At 37.1% G+C, this 19,984-nt stretch overlaps 1 protein-coding gene across 9 annotated transcripts in view; it reads left to right on the top strand.

Moving 5' to 3' along the window:
- The window catches only part of LOC126457194 (sodium bicarbonate cotransporter 3), a 989,834-nt gene that overhangs the window by 798,416 nt on the left and 171,434 nt on the right, over positions 1–19,984 (top strand). For all 9 annotated transcript variants that reach the window (XR_007585444.1, XM_050093289.1, XM_050093286.1 and 6 more), the window contains 4 exons: positions 4,000–4,124; positions 5,801–5,986; positions 10,057–10,263; positions 17,629–17,774. Coding sequence is in view for 8 of the 9 variants with exons in the window: in XM_050093289.1 (XP_049949246.1) it covers positions 4,000–4,124; positions 5,801–5,986; positions 10,057–10,263; positions 17,629–17,774 (664 nt within the window). In the remaining variant the exon portion in view is untranslated. The remainder of the gene's footprint in view (positions 1–3,999; positions 4,125–5,800; positions 5,987–10,056; positions 10,264–17,628; positions 17,775–19,984) is intronic.

The raw sequence follows: 19,984 nt of genomic DNA, 5'->3' as shown, positions 1-19,984 counted from the left end.
TTTCCATCCACCTTTTTCATTATATTTTGCATGTCAGCGAGACCTTCTTGAGCCCACTCATCTTTCAGTTCTTGTTTGGGAATATCTCAAAGATCTCTACATGACATGACAACTTAGCTATAGCTCAAGGTATTGTGCAGCTCTGTTTCATTTGCATATTTCCTGAAGCATTTAGCTTTCTATAGGTTCATTGCTTGTTGGAGACAAGAAGACTGAGCCAACAGTGTCCTATTTCACAATTTCTTGATAGATTTCAAAGTCCAAATAATGCCCTCTAAACCCATCTGAATATAAAAAGGTGAAACTTTCTCAAAGCTGCTCTCTTTCCTTTAACTATTAAAAGCACAGTCTGGCTAGCAGCATGTGTTCTGTACTATAAATGGAAGCACTCTGAATAATTCCTGAGTCAGGACTACATGAGCCCCCTTGTGAGGTTGGGTGTTGACACCCATCAGCAGTACGCTCATACTACTGTGAGTTGAAAGAGACAAGTTTGAGGGTTCCACCTTGGTCCCACAAGCAGCTAGGGAAATACAGGTCCTCCCAGACAGAGCCCTGCTTGCCTCTGTAAGCCTTACACAGCTGAAATGATGCAGGTTCCCCAGAGGTTGCCAGCTAACCACAGACCCACCTGAACAGCCGTTATCTCACCAGTATGAGCACACTTTGAGATTGAGGTTTTTTTGTATAGAGGTTTATACCATCCTCATGATCTAGGCATTCGAGCCAAGATCCTGTTCTCTGTAGGACACAATGTTCCACTACCATGCCACATGGTGACTGCTGAATCATGTTCAGAGCTTAAGCTAACAGAGGCCTGGCAGCACTGTTTAGCACAACCTGAGGGGCACATTTGGCTTACTGAATGCCATGGGCGAGGAGAGCACTCCTGCCCCACCCTTGGCTAAATCCATGAGATACAGGAAATTCTAATCTGTCCCCTTTTCCTCTTAAGCATACACAAAGCTAAAACAAGAGGGTGCTTGGTAGCAGTAAGGAGAATGGTGACATGATTGGCATCTAAATTGGATATGATGCAATAAGGGAAGTAGTGTATTTTAAGCAGGTGGTGCTCCACAGGTTGTAAATGTATAAAGTAAGTCATATTTATGAATTGCCAAGAGCTACTGATAAAGTAAATGAAAGTTTATAGTATCAGAAACTCTTGGTGTTTTGTAAGTCTAACTTTCTTTGAGATGAAATACTGATGGAATTCTCTTACCTAGGAGGCACAAATACACACAGGATGTTCCGAGCAAAGAAGTTATCAGGAATGGAGTGGCATATTCGAGAAAGTTTTCTTCAATAAAAAAAGCTCTACTGGCATCAAATATTTGTATGGAATTAAAGTAGCAGACCCAGAAAATGTGTGTCTCGATGCGCAATGTGGATCATGTTAAAAATGTACAAGGAAAATTTTTTGAAACTGAATTTAGTGCTATCAAAGAATATTAGAAGTTAAATGGATAGTTTAAATATGAAATGAAAAGGCAATAAAAGTAACAGATGGGAAAAGACTTCTGTTTAAAGCCCTTACCACAAGAAGGGACAATTTAGTTGGATGTCTCCTGCATCATCATTTTCGTCATTTTTCAGTAGTTTGATCCAGATATGTAACACTTTCTTTTCTAGTTATTAATGATACCAGTATTGATTGTATTTGTTTGACGTTACATGTAGTACACAACAGAACACTAAATTCCATTTTTGGGGCCCATACTATAACTGCAATTAAGATTGCAATTTTTTTACACTAATCTTTGTTGTAATGTAGTTCTTGCTGTGGCTTTATACCACTGTTGCTAGACTATTATCATTTCCATATGATTGTGTGCATATGAGATTAAGGGGAGTGTTTCAGATGGTAAATCTGACAGTGCATTTCATAAAATTTAGAGTGTAACATATGCTCATGCCACTAAACTACAACTAGCTGCATACAACCCTGAGATGCAACCCAGTCAGAACTCCCACAAAAACAATCCATAAACAGCACACGTCGCTCATAAACATCTTTGTACCATGTATAATGTAAAAAAATCTACTCACCAAGTGGTGGCAGGAGGAGGTTATACTTCTGCAAGCTTTCAGAGCCAGTGGCTTCTTCTTCCAGTGGAATAGTTGAAGAAGAAGGAAGAGGGGTGAAGGGACAGGACTGGAGAGGTTTAGAAAAAGGGGTAGATTTTGGAAATGTCATCCAGGACCACTAGTCAGGGGAGACTTACCAGATGGGGTGAGAAGGAAAGACTGATCACAAACTGATTAGTTTTGTACCATGTATATAAGAATAAAAATCTCAGTTTTGCTGTAACAACACTACTTACACTGCGATTAGTAGAATGTAACAAAGTTTAGATGGGATTTATCATTACTTCCCTAGCTGCTCACAAATTCAACATTACCTCTATAGTTGGTATTCTAGTATTAAATACAGGGTGTGTGAGCCAGTGAGGTACACTACCTCACATGTTCATCCACAGATTGCATTGTCATTGTAAAATTTTGTTTTAGAAAGTTTCATTGTTACTGGGTTAAAGTGTAATCAATTTTTCAATTATTAGAAGCTTGAAGAAGGATATGGCATTGGTATTAACAAGCTACCCACCCTGGCTTTGCTTGGATAGCACAAATAGCTATGGCTGGATGACTTTTCTGGCATAGCATTAATAAATTGTACGCACGAACTGTCCTCATGAATCTAGCTATCCATTAGTGAATACTGTATCAGAATTCCTACAATAGTTCCCAAGATTAGCCTTACAGGCTTAAAAACATGGCCAGGGATTTATAATATGTATAGATTAATAACGCAGAAATCAGGAATTGGATGGTAATATATTGCAGGAACTTATGTGTGTGCATTGGTGAAGGAAGCTTCTGTTCTTTATGTTGAAGATGTTTTGACCAGCCAAAGCAGAAACATGTTCTCTGTACAGAGAACGATATATTGTTCAAAAAATCAACTACTGCTGAAAGACTGAACTGAAATACTAGATAGTTGTGACATGAACAAAAATTAGATATAAAAGAAAATCTGCCTTATTACTTGCATGTCTGTTCATATAAAAGATTATTATTATTATTATTATTATTATTATTATTATTATTATTAAGGACAATAGGGGCCAAGGACGGACGTGTGTGTGTGTGTGTGTGTGTGTGTGTGTGTGTGTGTGTGTGTGTGTGTGTGTGTGTGTGTGTGTGTGTGCGCGCGCTCTTGTTATGTACATGTGAAAACTGTACATATACTGAATGCTGTAGCAAGTAGTTAGGTGAAAACACAGTGACTGGGTTGACATATCGTGACACACACGTAAAGATTTTTTTAAAAGAGAGAGAGAGAGAGAGAGAGAGAGAGAGAGAGAGGGAGAGAGAGAGAGAGAGAGAGCGAGAGAGAGAGAGAGGGAGAGAGAGAGAGGGAGAGAAAGCCATTAATGCTTTCATGCATGAAGTATAGTGTAGAAGAATACTTCTAAGATCATGTTTGTCTCTGTCGTTTGTTAATCTACTTTAAATCAATTACTATCATTACATTTCTATTTACAAAAACCAGAAAATTATAGTTCTTTTACTCACAGGATTTTGTTAGTAGTGGTATAAGTAGAAACATGTGCTGCTCAGGTAAAATATTTTTTGCAATACATTGTCAGATGAAAATTATTTGAATGTTACCACTGCTTTATGATTCAACTTAGTTAGTATCTGTATACACACACACACACACACACACACACACACACACACACACACACACACACACACACAGAAATGTCCTTTTTATTGCGAACAGTAATATCGCAGCACGGCTATCCTTCAAATAATTCTAAGGAATAGTGGCAGCATGTCTTCCTTCATACTGAGTCTTGTATCATCCCCATTATAATAATCACTGTGCTGAATGGGATAATGATACATTGTTTTACATTTACTTTCATATACTTCAGGACATAAGTCATAGAAAGCACCCAATACATTCAAGATTAAATTTTTTCATTGCAGGGCCTGCAGGCAGCTCTCCACAGGGTGTAGCTCAGAGTCAAAGTTCGGTGTCTATTAAATCAATGAATCGAAACCAAAGTTCCTCTGCTCTTGGTGAAATGAATGGAGATGGAGGGCATCCAAAGGTAATAAAACATGTTGAGTACTTGCAAATTATTCCTGTAATAGATGGAATTCAGTAACTGAGGACACTGCCTGGTTTACATTTTCCACATCAGTATAAAAAATTTTGAAATTCAAACATTATATTTTTAATTTGCATATCTTGCTAATGAGTATTCTTCGTTTGGCCCTCCAGTTTTAGTAACACATCTGCAGGACTGGTGCATATGACATGACAGTAACAATTTTAATGGACAAAAGTTTTTGTGAGCTTATCAATATTTGTTTAATAACTGCATACACTCTTCTAAGAATATGAAAATGTTCATCTCAGTAATACTCCTGATGCTGATGGTTATTCTCCATGCTGCATTCTTTTTCCAAGAGGAGCCAGTCCAGCTACATTGTAAGAGAGACTCTGTGCAACTATGAAATTAAGGAGGCAAACAAGTAACACATTGAGACTTTGAATCAGTCCATGATGTGTGCAAGGATAGCATACAGTCTGGGACACAGGCTCAAACCCCAATCTGGTACACAGTTTTATCTTGTCACCAATGATCTATCACTGCATAAACTACTCTAAAAATAAACAAGTTGCTGTCTTGGAGGTCAGATCAGTTCACAACCATAGACATACATTTTCTGTGGACAAGAGTGCTAATATAGCTGTAGCTACAATATCACTGAAATTAAACATTGTTGACTATAAATTTTTAAACAGGAGGGTCCAAGTGATTAATTAATTCTAAGAGCATTTCAATGCAGAACTTTCTTTCTGATGGAAAAAAACTAAAATGAGAACTAATACTAATAGTTTCAGAAGTGTGTGATCATATGTCAAGAAATATATGCTAATTAAGTGTCCATGTGAATTTTTTCCCAGTGTTGCATAGCTGTTTCATTTCCCAAATAACAAACCACCAATAAAGTTTTCTTTCTTCTTATTCTTACTTTCCTAACTATTGAATAAAGTCATTTATTTGAAAGTTCTTTGTACTTCCTGTTATCTTCCCAAAAAGAACTGCTCTTCTCAGACATAAACTGAACAACAGATTATCATGACCTGAATGTTATAATTGTGAATTGCATGGTTTATATTGTGAGCAGTGCAGCATGCCTTCCTTGTTGTTTGTGTCTATCCAGCAGCAAGTCACTATTTTATGCAAATAATTCAATTTCAAACATTTCAATCAGCTTGTATGTCAAGAACAATTTTACGTATTGCTTCATCTGTGTACAAAATTTATGAGATCAGCATTTTCCTTCATTTACTCTTTAAAATGGATCATAAGGGAGTTAGATTGCCCATATTGCATAGAAATGTGGAGGACACTGTTTTAGGTAAAGCCAAGGACAAAACCAGATGAGTTAGACCTAAGTCAACTTACCATTATTTTTATACTTCATTGCTCATGGAGCAATCATATTATTATGAAATTCAACGCAGTGCCACATTTAGTAATTCAGTAAGATTCTCAGGTGCTTGTATTTCACCTACATTTCCAATCATTTTCACTTGAGCCAGTAAGTCCTGTTCCTAACATTAATGAAAACAGCAACCAATACATGATACTTTGATAGTTTTGCATTGGTTTATTAAATGGTCATTTTCTGATTATGTCATGTTACAATATTTTTATATCTCTTTCTTCAATTTGATTACAAACAATTTGTTCTTGCTTTGTTCTTATTGCAGGGTAATGTGCATTTCATGAGGAAAATTCCCCCTGGAGCTGAGGCATCTAACATACTTGTTGGAGAAATGGACTTCTTGGACAAAACAATATCTGCATTTATACGGTTACGACAAGCTAATTTCTTAGGTGACTTAACAGAGGTTCCAGTTCCTACGAGATTTATCTTTGTTTTACTTGGTCCAACTGTAAGTTGCATTTTATGACAGGAATATTTAATTTTCTGTGTAATGCCATTAATATGAAAAAAATGCTGAAAAAAAGGCTAGTAGTATTGCAGATTACAAAGTATCTCTAAAACTGTGTAGCCCTAATTAATTTTTAATGTTGGTGAAACTTCTGAGTTGTATGGTCATGGTCCATAAACTTTGACAGTTCCTGACATTCACACAGAGCTGCCTTGGACCTCTTCAAAGGTGCTCCTGGTTCTGTTGAGCCTTTTTGACTGATATGTTAACTCTTGAATGTCCAACCTAAGTACCATTGAAAAGGTGGTCAGGTAGAAATTTACTCATAATCAGCAGAGTTAATTCTTGTAGAGATAAAATTTAACTATGGAACTGGTGTCTGTCAAAGATAAAACTTATCTATTAATTCACTAGAGCTACAGCCGATATGGCTTCTTGTATTCTGTTAAAATTGTCCCAATCTTTATATATTTTGATGGCTTCTCTTTATAGCCAAGGATAATAGTATGTCATTGTAGATAACATTTTCATTTCAGAAAACTACACTACACACTTTCCCGACCAAAGAGCAAGCATGCTCTGCTACTGCTGCAACTGATTTTTCTACTTTCCCTTATAAGCAAAGAGGCAAAGAGACTTTTGTTTTCCATCAGACGTGCACTCACACTTCCCTTGTGTAGATTCAGTGTAGACCTTATAAATCTTGAATGCCTACAAAAGAGGGCAGCCATCCTTTACAAGTTTGAGGGCTTTACATATTTTGTTTGTTGGTCTATGGAAAATAAGTGAACAGAGCTCTGGGACAAATAACTGTAGTCCAAAAGACAAAAGACTGAAAACAATGGGAGAACACAGTTTATCTCCATTTTATTAAATCATGAGTGATCAGATCAATAAGAATTATCAGAAACATAGCGTCAGAGCAGGTTTTAGATAAAAAAAGACAAAAAAAAAAAAAAATTATGTGAGGCCCTCAAATCTGTGACAGATAACTGGCCTCCTATATTCACATGCACGGCTTCATAAGATTCAGTGTACATGTAGTAAAGTCATTTGGAACTACAAAGAGAACCATGAATACATGGAATACATGTCTGAAGGAACACAAAAGTTTTTGCTCACTAGGAAAAGTTTCATCAACAAGTACAGCAACCTATCATGAAAAGGCTTTATTGTATATTTTTAATGACCACATATAGTAAATAATGATACAAATAATTTTTTATCAATCTTCTTTAGAATTAAAAATGTATTTATTTTTGTTTGTCCTTATATTTTTAACATAATTTGTCTAAATTTGTGAATGCCTGGTGATTTGTTTTATCGTATTGATTATTGGTAAATATAATGGAGATATTTCTCTTTTATTTTATGGTGGTGGGAATATATTTAATACAGCACTTAAAAATAGACAAATTATTTATAGTGGTCGTAGTTAAGGAGATACTTTATGATAATAAAATGTCTCTACAAGAGAATTTATGTGGATTTGATTGATGCACCAAAAATTTTTACCTCTGGTTTTATGACAGTTACTTATCAACTTACTGACTCTTCTCATAATTAAAAAAAAATGAGCATTTTCCTTTTGTCATGTGCCATATGTTCTATATTTCTGATTTTCGTGGACAGCTCTCGATTTTTATACAGAACTTTCTGTCCCTCCACACCTTTAGAATTTGAGTCAGGGCTTCACACAGTTCCCCCCGCATCCAAAAGTGGGGTCTTGCAGGGCTCTGTCCTGGGCTTCTCAGTCTTTTTTAGTGGCCATTAATGGTTATACAGTGGCAGTTGGATCCTCTGTAACAGCCTTTTTATATGCTAATGACTTTTGTGTTTCCTTTTGCTCCTTTACTATTGGTGAGGTTGAACGTCAACGGCAAGGGGCCTTATGAAAGGTGCAGTCATGGGCCCTCACTCACGGCTTTCAGTTTTGAGCCACCAAGACTTGCATCATGCACCTCTGTCATCGTCATACTGTCCACCCACATCTGTAACTTTACCTCGATGACCAACTACTCAATGTAGTGGAGACTTATCACTTTTTAGGACTGGTTTTGGACACCTGCTTATTTTGGCTTCCCCAGTTTCATCAGCTTAAGGAAATGTGCTGGCGGCACCTAAACATTCTTCAATGCCTGAGCCACACCGACTGGAATGCAGATCGTCCTACACTGCTGCAGCGCTACAAAGCCCTTGTGCAGTCCCACCTTGACTATGGAAGCCTGGCGCATGGTTTAGCATTGCCCTCAGCATTGCGGCTGCTGGACCCTATACCCCACTCTGGAGTTTGACTTGCAATGGGAGTTTTCTGAATGAGCCAAGTGAACAACCTCCTTGTGGAAGCTGGGGTTCCTTCATTCCGGATCAGGCAAAAACGACTGCTTGGGCATTATACTGCCCGTATTCATAGATTGCCTCAACATCCAAATTACTGTCTCCTTTTCCCTAACACGACGACCCATCTCCCGCAATGGTGGCCCAGATCAGGGATTCCAATTGCAGTCTGTGTCAGGGTCCTTCTCAAAGAACTCGAGTCTTTTCCTATGCCACCTTTCCTCTGGGTCCACTCACATGCATGTCCATGGTCCATGCCCCAGCCGCAGCTTTATCTGGACTTATTGTGAGCCCCAAAAGTCTCCGTTCCTCCTGAGGCCCTCCACCACCAATTTTTACCAGGGCTCAAAAATAGTCTACTCTGTTGGCTCCATTGTCAATGGTCAGGGATTGGCTTCACTTATACTCATGCTGGACACACTGAACAGTGCTTCTTGCCAGATGGCTGCAGTGTTTCATTGGGTAGTTGGTAGCCATTGTTGTGCTCTTGAGCATATCTGCTCCTGCACATGTAAGTCCTTCCTCATCTGTAGTGACTCCTTAAGCAGCCTACAAGCTCTCAACCAGTGCTTTGCTCACCATCCTTTGGTGATGACTATCCAAGAATCTGTTTATGCCCTCAAAAACATTGGACATTCAGTCATCTTCATCTGGACCCCAGGACATATCGGAACTGTGGGATATGAACTTGCTGACAGGCTGGCCCAACAGGCTACCGGTAAACCAACTCTAGAGATTGGCACACTGGAGAGTGAGCTCTGATTATGCCATAAAGTTTTTGGGATCTGGGATGCTGAATGGTGCACCCTCAGTACACCAAATAAACTACACATGTTATCAAGGAGACAATGAATGTGTGGAGGTCATCTGTGCTAGCCACTCACAGGGACTCCATTGTCCTTTGCTGGTTCCACATTGGCCATACTTGGCTGACTCATGGTCATCTCCTACATCGCGAGGACCCACCTCAGTGTCACTGTGGTTCCCAATTGACTGTGGTCCACATCTTACTGGACTGCCCAATTTTAGCCGCCCTGAGGCGGACTTTTAACCTTCTCGCAACACCGCCTATGGTGTTAGGAGACAATGCCTCAATGGCTGATCTAGTTTCATGTTTTCTTTGAGAGGGAGGTTTTTATCACTCAGTCCAAGGGTGGGCATCTGGCCTTCTCTCCCAGACCTTCGCCCTCGGTCCATTTTCACTCTTCCTCACTCTTTCTTTGCTGTTTGTTTGCCTTGATATTTGTCCTTTCCCTGTCTGCGTTTCTCTAGCCTTGTGTTTTCTGGCCAATCAGCTAGCCCACGCCATCGCCATCTGCTATATTATTTCAATACCTTCAACCACCTTTTTTTTAGTGTGCATTTTTCTCGTTCAGTTTGCCTCTTTCATTTTCAGTGTGATTCCCAGTTAGTTTCAATCCATTTTTTGGGAATAGTTTTAACCCAAGACCTGTTTGCACGAGGAAAAAGGTGCTGATGACCCTGCAGTTTGGTCTTGTTTTGTAGGTAGTCCTCTTATTGATGGAGTGATCCAACACACATCGTGATATATCAGCCAGTAAGAGCATTATCTGTGAAAGATGAAGTTTTGAGCTTCAGTCCCAGTTCAGCATACAGTTTTAATCTATCACAAAGTAATGACAATATATTTCCTTATCTTACTATAATTTTCTGACAAATAAAATATACACAGATAATATGTGGGAAAAATGAGACTGTTGTGCTTTTTCTAGGGTGGAATAGCTGGTTTTCATGAAATTGGGCGTGCGATGGCGACTCTAATGTCAGATGAGGTGTTTCATGATGTAGCATACAAAGCTAAGAATAGAAATCATCTGCTTGCAGCAATTGATGAATTTCTGGATGCAGTGACAGTTCTTCCTCCTGGTGAGTGGGATCCTTCCATCAGGATAGAGCCACCAGCAGCAATACCATCACAGGTAAAACAGAAAAAAATTGCAGAATTAATTAAAAGAATTTTTTGTTAAATAAAGTTACACACACAGATAATACCTTAAAAGATCCTTGTTACATGAAGAACTGTAAATAATTTTGGATATACTGAAGAAATAAATCATGTTACACAGCAATGATTAGTGTTGTGAAATTATTTTAATTGCTAGTAATCTTCTTCGAGTCATTGTTGCTGTTAAATGAAATTTCAGTAGAAAAGACTTCATGATAAGACAGGAGTGTGAAAACTGAAATAACTGAGCTTTGGGTGCACAGATCATCACACAAAATATAACCAGATACTTGTTGCATTATGGTGTCTAATAGCTGTATCAGTAGACGTATAACAATTGTTTAGCAATTTTTAATTCTTAAAATTTGTCCAATACTGGTTCAAAATCACAGGCTCTTTAACTTGTGAAAAATATTGAAGAACATTTGACAAACATACCAAAATTTGATAGCTTTGTTATCTGGAAGTTACTTAAAGAATCGTTGATACTTTACATTCCAGTTTGAATGAATGTGCTGAAATTTCAGTCAAGACAAATATAAAGTAAGGGAGGGATTTGTAAGAAGAGCTTACAGAAAATAAATGGAAATTGATGCAGTCTGCAAGTAAAATTAAGTTATTACTACAGAAAGCGAAATACAAAACAGGCTGTGTTCTTTCCTGGGTGAATTTGTACCCTTTGTTATGGTAGGAATGTTTCTCATCACATGGTTATAATCCAAAAGAGTAGTGATGCACAATAGGAATATTTTGTTTGGGTACTGTGATGAATTTCTTCATTCCACGGTAGAAGCTGCTGCTAAGCTATCAGAGGTCATCAGGAGAATAGTGCTGCAAATGTTATCTTGTGAACCTGATATTGGTACCTGCACACCAGTGAAGAAAAATAGTATGCTACTATAAACACAGTGCCTACTAGGTGGTTATGATGAATCAGGCCCAGAAGTTTTGATTGTGTAAGAGTGCCATGTTGACTAGCATACATTTCTGCTATACGTAGTGCCATATGAGTGTCAGTACAAAATCCACAGTTGCCAAGGAGATGTGAATAACTTTCTGTTGTGTGCACTTATCACCATGTACTAACTGGCATTGCATCTAGAAGCTGCAGCTCCTTCATAGGAATGAGTAGAACCTCCTAATATGATACAGCACCAACAGAGGTTAAGATGGGTCATTTCTTTAAATCCTAGGCCATTTCCAAAAGTCAGTGACAGTATGGTTAGATCACTGTACTGTCACTGTCAGTAGCTGTTAATGAAGTCGGACATTCTCTGCACTTCTGAATGTGACACAAATGAAATGACTGCAGTTTCTATCTGTTGATAGGGAGCACTAGTGTGTTGTTGGATTATGTCTATGCCATGAGGATAAACACTGTTAGTGACCAACAATTACAATGCAGAAAAGACATTTTATAAATGAAGTTATTCTTTACTAGGTGGGAAAAGTTACTATGTCTGACATAGCATTGCAAATAAGGCATGGGAGTAAATATTAAATTATTAAATGTTCTTCACATCAGTGCATATCATGACACAGGAGTGTTCAGAAAATGACATTTTTTTCATCAGTACTGCCATCATATTTATGCTTGTCTATTGATTATTTCCACATTATGCCCCTTTCTCTCAGTAATAATCTACTTAGTGTGTCTGTTGTATCATTAAAACATTTTTTTTTAATTATCTACTGAGTGAATACATGCAGAAATTCAACTTACATGACAGAATCAGTTTGGTTTCTGTGAACACCATTGCACAAAAACTGCACTGAAATATGCCATAGACAACCACGAGGCTACAAAGTTGACGCTATTAGATTTCAACAAAGCATTTGATGCCATCAACATTGATACACTGTGCAGAAAAGTTCGACAGCAAAATTTTCAAATTCATTTGAAGCTGTTTGAATTTTATTTGAGAAACAGGCAGCAGCATTATGTTCTCTGCAATAATGTAAAGCCATTCTGTGGCTCTCATGAGAGAACACATTTCCATTGTTCTCCTGCCAATTGATTCTCGACATGTATCCTCTTTCATTGCAAGCATTTACCACACCATGCTTGTTCCCATTTCAATTGCTGCACTAACATATTTTAGTGTATTATGCATGGCGACATAGTCACAAAACCTGCAAAAGGGTTGCACATTTCTTATTTCATCTATAGACTTCACATGTGGGATAGTTCTATCCTTACCTACTGTGGCTATAGGAAACTGCTATTAGAGATGTTGCTTTTTCCCACAAACAGATGTGTGGAATAAAACATGTTTCAGGTGTAAAAAATTTTATTGTGATGTCGCTTGGTATGAGAGTAAAATTAGATAATTGTTGCATAATGATATAATATGTTTGTCAGAATCAAAGAATGGCCTTATTTAAGAAATTTACAATGGCTCTAGACCCATACATAAAAAAGCACCATCTATATGCTAGAAGTAACAGGACAGAAAATAAGTTTTAGAAGTTGCTCAGTTTACTTTATAAATATTTTTCTGCTACCAAATTTATGAATAAATTTTCATTGAAGATGTAGGAGAACTTTTGCATATCATTCTAAGCAAAATTGTACATTTGTATTATACACAGTTTAGTAGGTAATCCAAGTATAAACACAAAGCTTGTAAGGACAGTAGGAAAATTCGTAGATCAGTGAAAACATATGACTTAATCAAGGCAATATCAAATCCACTATGTACAGCTGCAAGCTCCTGAACACAAATTGATCAAATGTACACAAATCTATGTGACTCTTGATACAAAAGTCAAGTTACAGAGACAGTTGGATGAAATCGTGGTATGGTAAAAATAAACTGTAAATTATTTTAACAGAAAGGTAACAATGCAAAAATGGAAATTGTATCACCTAAATGAACAGAACTAAGTAGCCCTTATGCTTGAATTGTGGAAGATAGGAAAGTAAGGAAACAGATTTTCATTGGATCAAACAGTAACATATTTTGTGACTTCGTAGGCTTTCCCAGCGTAATAAGTCATGAAAGTATCTTCGGGTTTGCTGTCAGTGACTGTAACATTTTCACAAATATATATTTTTATTATCTTAATATAACACTTCCTTCAAAGATCAGAAGCAAAGTCCCAAATAAGTACAGAAAATTGGTAAAACAATATTATTTTAATCTCTGTAAACAAGATAAGTCTTCCTCGGGATTTGTATAACTACCAGTGCCACTTACATTGTCAACATGATACCTGTCAATTGTTAACGTACGTTCTATATTTTTTACTATAGTACATTTGTTCTACTCATTGTACAGGGACCTGAAGATGGCATCAATGTAATGCTGAAACTGGTAGCACATAAGAAGTTCATAAAATAAATTTCTACAATACATATGGCTGTTGGTAAATTATTGCATCAATAAATACATGCCAGCCATTGTCCCATGGTCCTTAATGGCTCAACAAAGAAAAAAGTCTGGCATAATAAGTCATCCTCACTCTGCCAATGGCCTAGTCAAAGAGGCCGGAGGAGCAGACAGAGGTCCAGGGTACTCTCTTGTCCTTGGGGTTGGAAAGTGCCCGTAAAGGCAGAAGAATCAGCAATGGTCAATGGAATGAGGATGCAGAAGGCAATGGAAACCAGTGCATTAAAGACACATAATGTGTATCGACAGGACATGTGGTGTGTAATAGAAAAAGTGTCATGATGATCTCTCCATTGGCAAAAGATTCTGAAATAGTACCCCATTTGGATCTCTGAGAGGGGACTTTCAAGGGGGAGGTGACCATGAGAAAAAGATTGAATAACCAATGAGATGATAATGTTCTACGAATCGAGGTATGAAATGCCAGAAACTTGAATGTGGTAGGGAAGCTAGAAAATCTGAAAAGGGGAATGCAAAGGCTCAATCTAGATATATTAGGGGTCAGTAAAATGAAATGGAAAGAAGACAAGAATTTCTGGTTAGATGAGTACAGGGTAATATCAACAGCAGCAGAAAATGGTATAATTGGACTAGGATTCATTATGAGTAGGAAGGTAAGGCAGAGAATCTGTTACTGTGAACAGTTCAGTGATCTGATTGTTCTTATCAGAATCAACAGCAAACCAACACTGACAATGATAGTTCAGTTACACATGCCGATGTCGCAAGCTGAAGAGTAAGAGATAGAGAAAGTATATGAGTTTATTGAAATCGTAATACAGTATGTGAAGGGAGATGAAAACGTAATAGTCATGGGGGACCGGAATGCAGTTCTAGGGGAAGGAGTAGAAGAAAAGGTTACACAAGGAATGAGAGAGGAGAAAGACTAATTGATTTATGTAATAAATTTCAACTAGTAATAGTGAATCATAAGAGGAGGAGGTACACTTGGAAAACACCAGGTGATACAGTTACATTACATCATGGTCGGACAGAGATTCCAAAATCAGATACTGGATTGTAAGGCATATCTAGGAGCAGATACAGACTCAAATCACAATTTAGTAGTGATGAAGTGTAGGCTGAAGTTTAAGAGATCAGTCAGGAAGAATCAATATGGCAGTGCAGTTGAAGAGGGATGGACATATCTTAAAAGGGCAATTACAGAAGTTGGAAAGAAAAACATAGGTACAAAGAATGTAATTGTGAAGAAACCATGGGTAACAGAAGAAATATTTCAGTTAAGAGATGAAAGAAAGAAGTACAAAAATGTTCAGGGAAATTCAGGAATACAGAAATGCAAGTCTCTGAGGAATGAAATAAATAGGAAGTGCAGGGAAGCTAAAACAAAGTAACGGCATGAAAAATGTGAAGAAATTGAAAAAGAAATGATTGATGGAAGTACTGACTCAGCATATAGGAAAGTTGAAACAACATTCGGTGAAATTAAAAGCAAGGGCTGTAACATTAAAAGTGCAACAGAAATTCCACTGTTAAATGCAGAGGAGAGAGAGATAGGTGGAAAGAGTACATAGAAGGCCTCTGTGAGGGGGAAGATTTGTCTGATGTGGTAGAAGAAAAAACAAGAGTCAATTTAGAAGAGATTGGAAATCGAGTATTGGAATCAGAATTTAAGAGAGCTTTGGAGGACTTAAGATCAAATAAGGCAGGAGGGATAGATAACATTCCATCATAATTTCTAAAATCACTAGGGGCGTTGGCAACAAAATGACTATTCATGTTGGTGTGAAGAATGCATGAGTCTGGTGACATACCATCTGACTTTCAGAAAAATATCATTCGCTCTGTTCTGAAGACTGCAAGAGCTGTCAGTGCGAGAATTGTTACACAATCAGCTTAACAGCTCATGCATCCAAGTTGCTTACAAGAATAATATACACAAGAATGAAAAAGAAAATTGAGGATGTGTTAGATTACGATCAGTTTGGCTTTAGCAGAGGTAAAGGCACCAGAGAGGTAATTCTGACATGGCAGTTGATCGTGGAAGCAAGGCTAAAGAAAAATCAAAACATGTTCATAGAATTTATTGACCTGGAAAAAGCGATCAGAAATGTAAAATGGCGCATGACGTTCGAAATTCTCAGAAAAATAGGGGTAACCTGTAGGGAGAGATGGCTGTTAAACAATATGTACAAGAGCCAAGAGGGAATAATAAGAACAGATGATCAAGAATGAAGTACTCGGATTAAGAAGGGTGTAAGACAGAGATACAGTCTTTCGCCCCTACTGTTCAATCTGTACATTGAAGAAGCAGTGATGGAAATAAAAGAAAGGTTCAGGAGTGGAGTTAAAATTGAATGTGAAATTATATCAGTGATAACATACGCTGATGACACAGCTATCCTGAGTGAAAGTGTAGAAGAATTACATGATCTGCTGAATAGAAGCACAGTCTAATGAGTACAGATTACGGATTGAGAGTAAATCAAAGAAAGACGAAAGTAATGAGAAGTTGCAGAAATGAGAACAGTGAGAAACTTAAAATCAGAATTGATGGTCTTGAAGTAGATGAAGTTAAGGAATTCTACAACATATTCTGCAAAATAACCAATGGCAGATGGAGCAAGGAGGACATCAAAAGCAGACAAGCACTAGCAAAAAGGGCATTCCTCACCAAGAGAAGTCTACTACTATCAAACATAGGCCTTAATTTGAGGAAGAAATTTCTGAGAATGTACTTGTGGAGCACACCATTGTATGGTAGTGAAACATGGACTTTGGGAAAACCAGAACAGAAGAGAACTGAAGTATTTGAGATGTGGTGTTACAGATGAATGTTGTAAATTAGGTGGACTGGAAAGGTAACGAATGAGGAGATTCTGAACAGAATCGGAGCGAAAAGGAATGTTTGGAAAACATTGTCAAGGAGAAGGGACAGGATGATCAGGCACCTCTTAAGACATCAGGGAATGACTTCCATAGTTCTAGCGGGAACTGTAGAGTGCAAAAACTGTAGAGGAAGGCAGAGATTGGAATACTTGCAGCAAATAATAAATTGAGGATATAGCTTGCAAGTCCTATTCTTAGATGAAGAGGTTAGCACAGGAGAGGAATTCATGTTGGGCCACATCAAACCAGTCAAAATATTGATGACTCAAAAAGTACTTCAGAAACAGGAACTTGTGTGTAGGAATTATAAAAAATGTCGGAAGAGATGATACAATCTGAAGTAAGAATACAGTGTTTCAGTATCTTCATTGAGGCACATCTAAAACAAATACAAATAGGCTATTCATATTTCTGAAGGGAACAATAAAAATGTTAGTGAATCTACAATGGGGAGAATCGCGTAACCAATCTTTTAAGTCAGTTAATATCTTAACCCTCCCCAGTATATATCTGCATGAACTCCTAGACTGTACAGAGTTCAGATATGTCCCTGTTATTTGAGATGCTGAGATGCAGCAAGACATTGAGACAAGGAAATAGAATTGCTTCCATGTGAGGTGTATAATATGTGATGTGTATCATTAAAATTTATTAGCCATAGTATTGTACACTTTTCAATGCTTGTTACACAAGTATGACTTGGTTCTTAGAACATACAATATTTGTGAATCCAATAAGAATTAAAATTTATCTTGCAACACTGTGGCTTTCTTACAGTGTTGTCTTTTTAATTTGGTTTACAATTTTAAAACTACAATGGGACAGTAACTAAAGATATCAAGCCTACATGGACTGTAACTTAGTGAACAAGAAAAATGAACACTTTGTAACATTTACAGTTTTTGTTTCTGTTAATAAGTTTACAAATGTTCTATTATTCTTTAAGATAATTTTTATTCATTGTTCCATCTCAGTTAAAAAAAGTACATTTCTTTTTCACAAATAATCTAAAGTATTCAATCTCAACAGTGCTAACAGACTACTGATATTCTAAAACATGTTATGGAAATTTATTATAATTTAAATTATTTTTACAGGACCAGAGGAAGAGGCCTCCCGAAAAACAAATAGATGAAGATGATGAGGAGGAACAGGAACAGAAGTTAAGGGAAGAGTCTGGTCTGGCAAGGTCAGGCAGACTATTTGGGGGCCTCATTAATGACATCAAAAGGAAAGCACCATGGTTAGCATTCAGCTCAGTGCTCATCATATAAAACTGTAATCTTACATGCTCAAATTTTCCGTTGCTAATTTCAACAAATGCATGCGCCCTGACAGGCTTAAAAACGCCCTGACAGGCTTAAAAACAGTGCTTAAAAACACCGCTTCACTCCTTTTCAAGAATTTTAGGCACAGCAGCCTATGATAGAATGCTGGCTTGTTTTTTGTGCGCAGCTTGATAACTGCTCCTCAGCTGGTTTCTCCTGCAGAGAAAGCCATATATCCTAATTAAATAACAAATCATGTCATGACAGAAAAGATATTTATGACCTTGTGAATACTGTTGATTGTGGGAACCATTAAATAGTATTTCACAAATTAAAATTTTGTGGCACAAATTGGAATCCCTCTTGCATGTATAAAGTCTTATTTTATAACCGAAAGAAGAGTATCAAAGTTATAAAATGCATCATAGAAATAAAACTGTACTCATAATTGGGAGAACATGCAGTCTTAAAGGGTTTGGCACTGGTCCCATTTCTGTTCTTATCCTTCATAAGCAACCTTGTAAAGATTTGAAAGAACTGCTTAAAAAGTGTAATGTTTGCTGATGACACATGCATAAAAATCAAACACCCAGACACAGCCTGAACAATAACTAAACAGACCTGCACCAGATTTATAGTGAACAGTTTTATCCTTTCCTACAAGTATACATATTGTGAAAAGCTTTTCAACAACTTTTGAATTATTAGACTCATCACCCAATAAATCTAATCAATAATGATATTTGCTGCTAATAATAAAAACTGCTTTCAGTTGAACTGTGATTTGTACAACTGCAATACAAAACACCTAAAAAATTTAGACTGGGCCTTCCTACCTTGTATTCAAACTGATGTTCTATATTCTACACAGCAAAAAAAGTGTAATGTTTGCTGATGACACATGCATAAAAATCAAACACCCAGACACAGCCTGAACAATAACTAAACAGACCAGCACCAGATTTATAGTGAACAGTTTTATCCTTTCCTACAAGTATACATATTGTGAAAAGCTTTTCAACAACTTTTGAATTATTAGACTCATCACCCAATAAATCTAATCAATAATGATATTTGCTGCTAATAATAAAAACTGCTTTCAGTTGAACTGTGATTTGTACAACTGCAATACAAAACACCTAAAAAATTTAGACTGGGCCTTCCTACCTTGTATTCAAACTGATGTTCTATATTCTACACAGCAAAAAAATTTACTTCTAGTCCTAAGACTACAGCAACCTCCTCTCAGACTACAGCAAAAATTTGAGAATCCCTACAAGATTTAAAAGAAAATTAATAACTTAGCTTATTCTACTGCCACCAATGTACATTTTGTGTAAGGATGATGAAGACAAGATAAGAGAAATTAGGACTCATATGGAGGTGTATAGACTGTCGTTTTACCCTCACATCATTTGTGAGTAGAACAGGAAAGAGAATGAGTAATAGTTGTATAAGGTACACCGTCCACCATATGGCAGCTTGCTGAGTGTGTATGTAGATATTGTCATATTAACTCAAGCTAATTATCTGATTGTCTGCATTCAAGAACGGATATTCCTGTTAGTCACACAAAAAGCGCCAATTTTAATTGTGAGGAGGTCATTATTCTGATACAATACAGGCAGTTGCTGTTAGTTGATAAAAATGTGAGGTCACAGCCATTTTGGTTGATTTGTGTTTCCATATTGTTTTGGCTGAGATGTGAACAAAGTGATTGATTGAAAACTTGTAAAGTCTCTAAATTTTTGCATGAGTGTCTACACACTTCTTCGGCTCAATCAACTATAGATGAGTGAGTGGTCACTCTCCTCATTTTTGTTTATTGTTTCTATCATATTTTCTCAGTACAATTTCCAGCATAGCCTGACGAATATAGCCAAAAGTGTGCATTAATTATTCCCAAATAACAGCAACTAACTATGAATTAAATTAGAGACTGAACATGAAACCCAAATTAAGTATGTGTTGTAATCTTTATCTCTGTCAGTTCTACTACACTTTGTGGTTCAACAGTAAGTAAACCTCCTACATAAATTACTCTTAAGTGACTGATGGTTGGTCAAGAAGGACATGCTATAAAATTAAACAATGGGAACTTCATGTTGGAATATCAACAGTATTAGGTAAAGGATAGATTGCTACTCACCACAAAGTTGACCCAATGAATAGCAGAAGGTACAAT

This window comes from Schistocerca serialis, chromosome 2, assembly GCF_023864345.2.
Source record: "Schistocerca serialis cubense isolate TAMUIC-IGC-003099 chromosome 2, iqSchSeri2.2, whole genome shotgun sequence".
Classification (NCBI taxonomy): domain Eukaryota; kingdom Metazoa; phylum Arthropoda; class Insecta; order Orthoptera; family Acrididae; genus Schistocerca; species Schistocerca serialis.
This window is presented reverse-complemented; position numbering and strand designations above follow the sequence as displayed.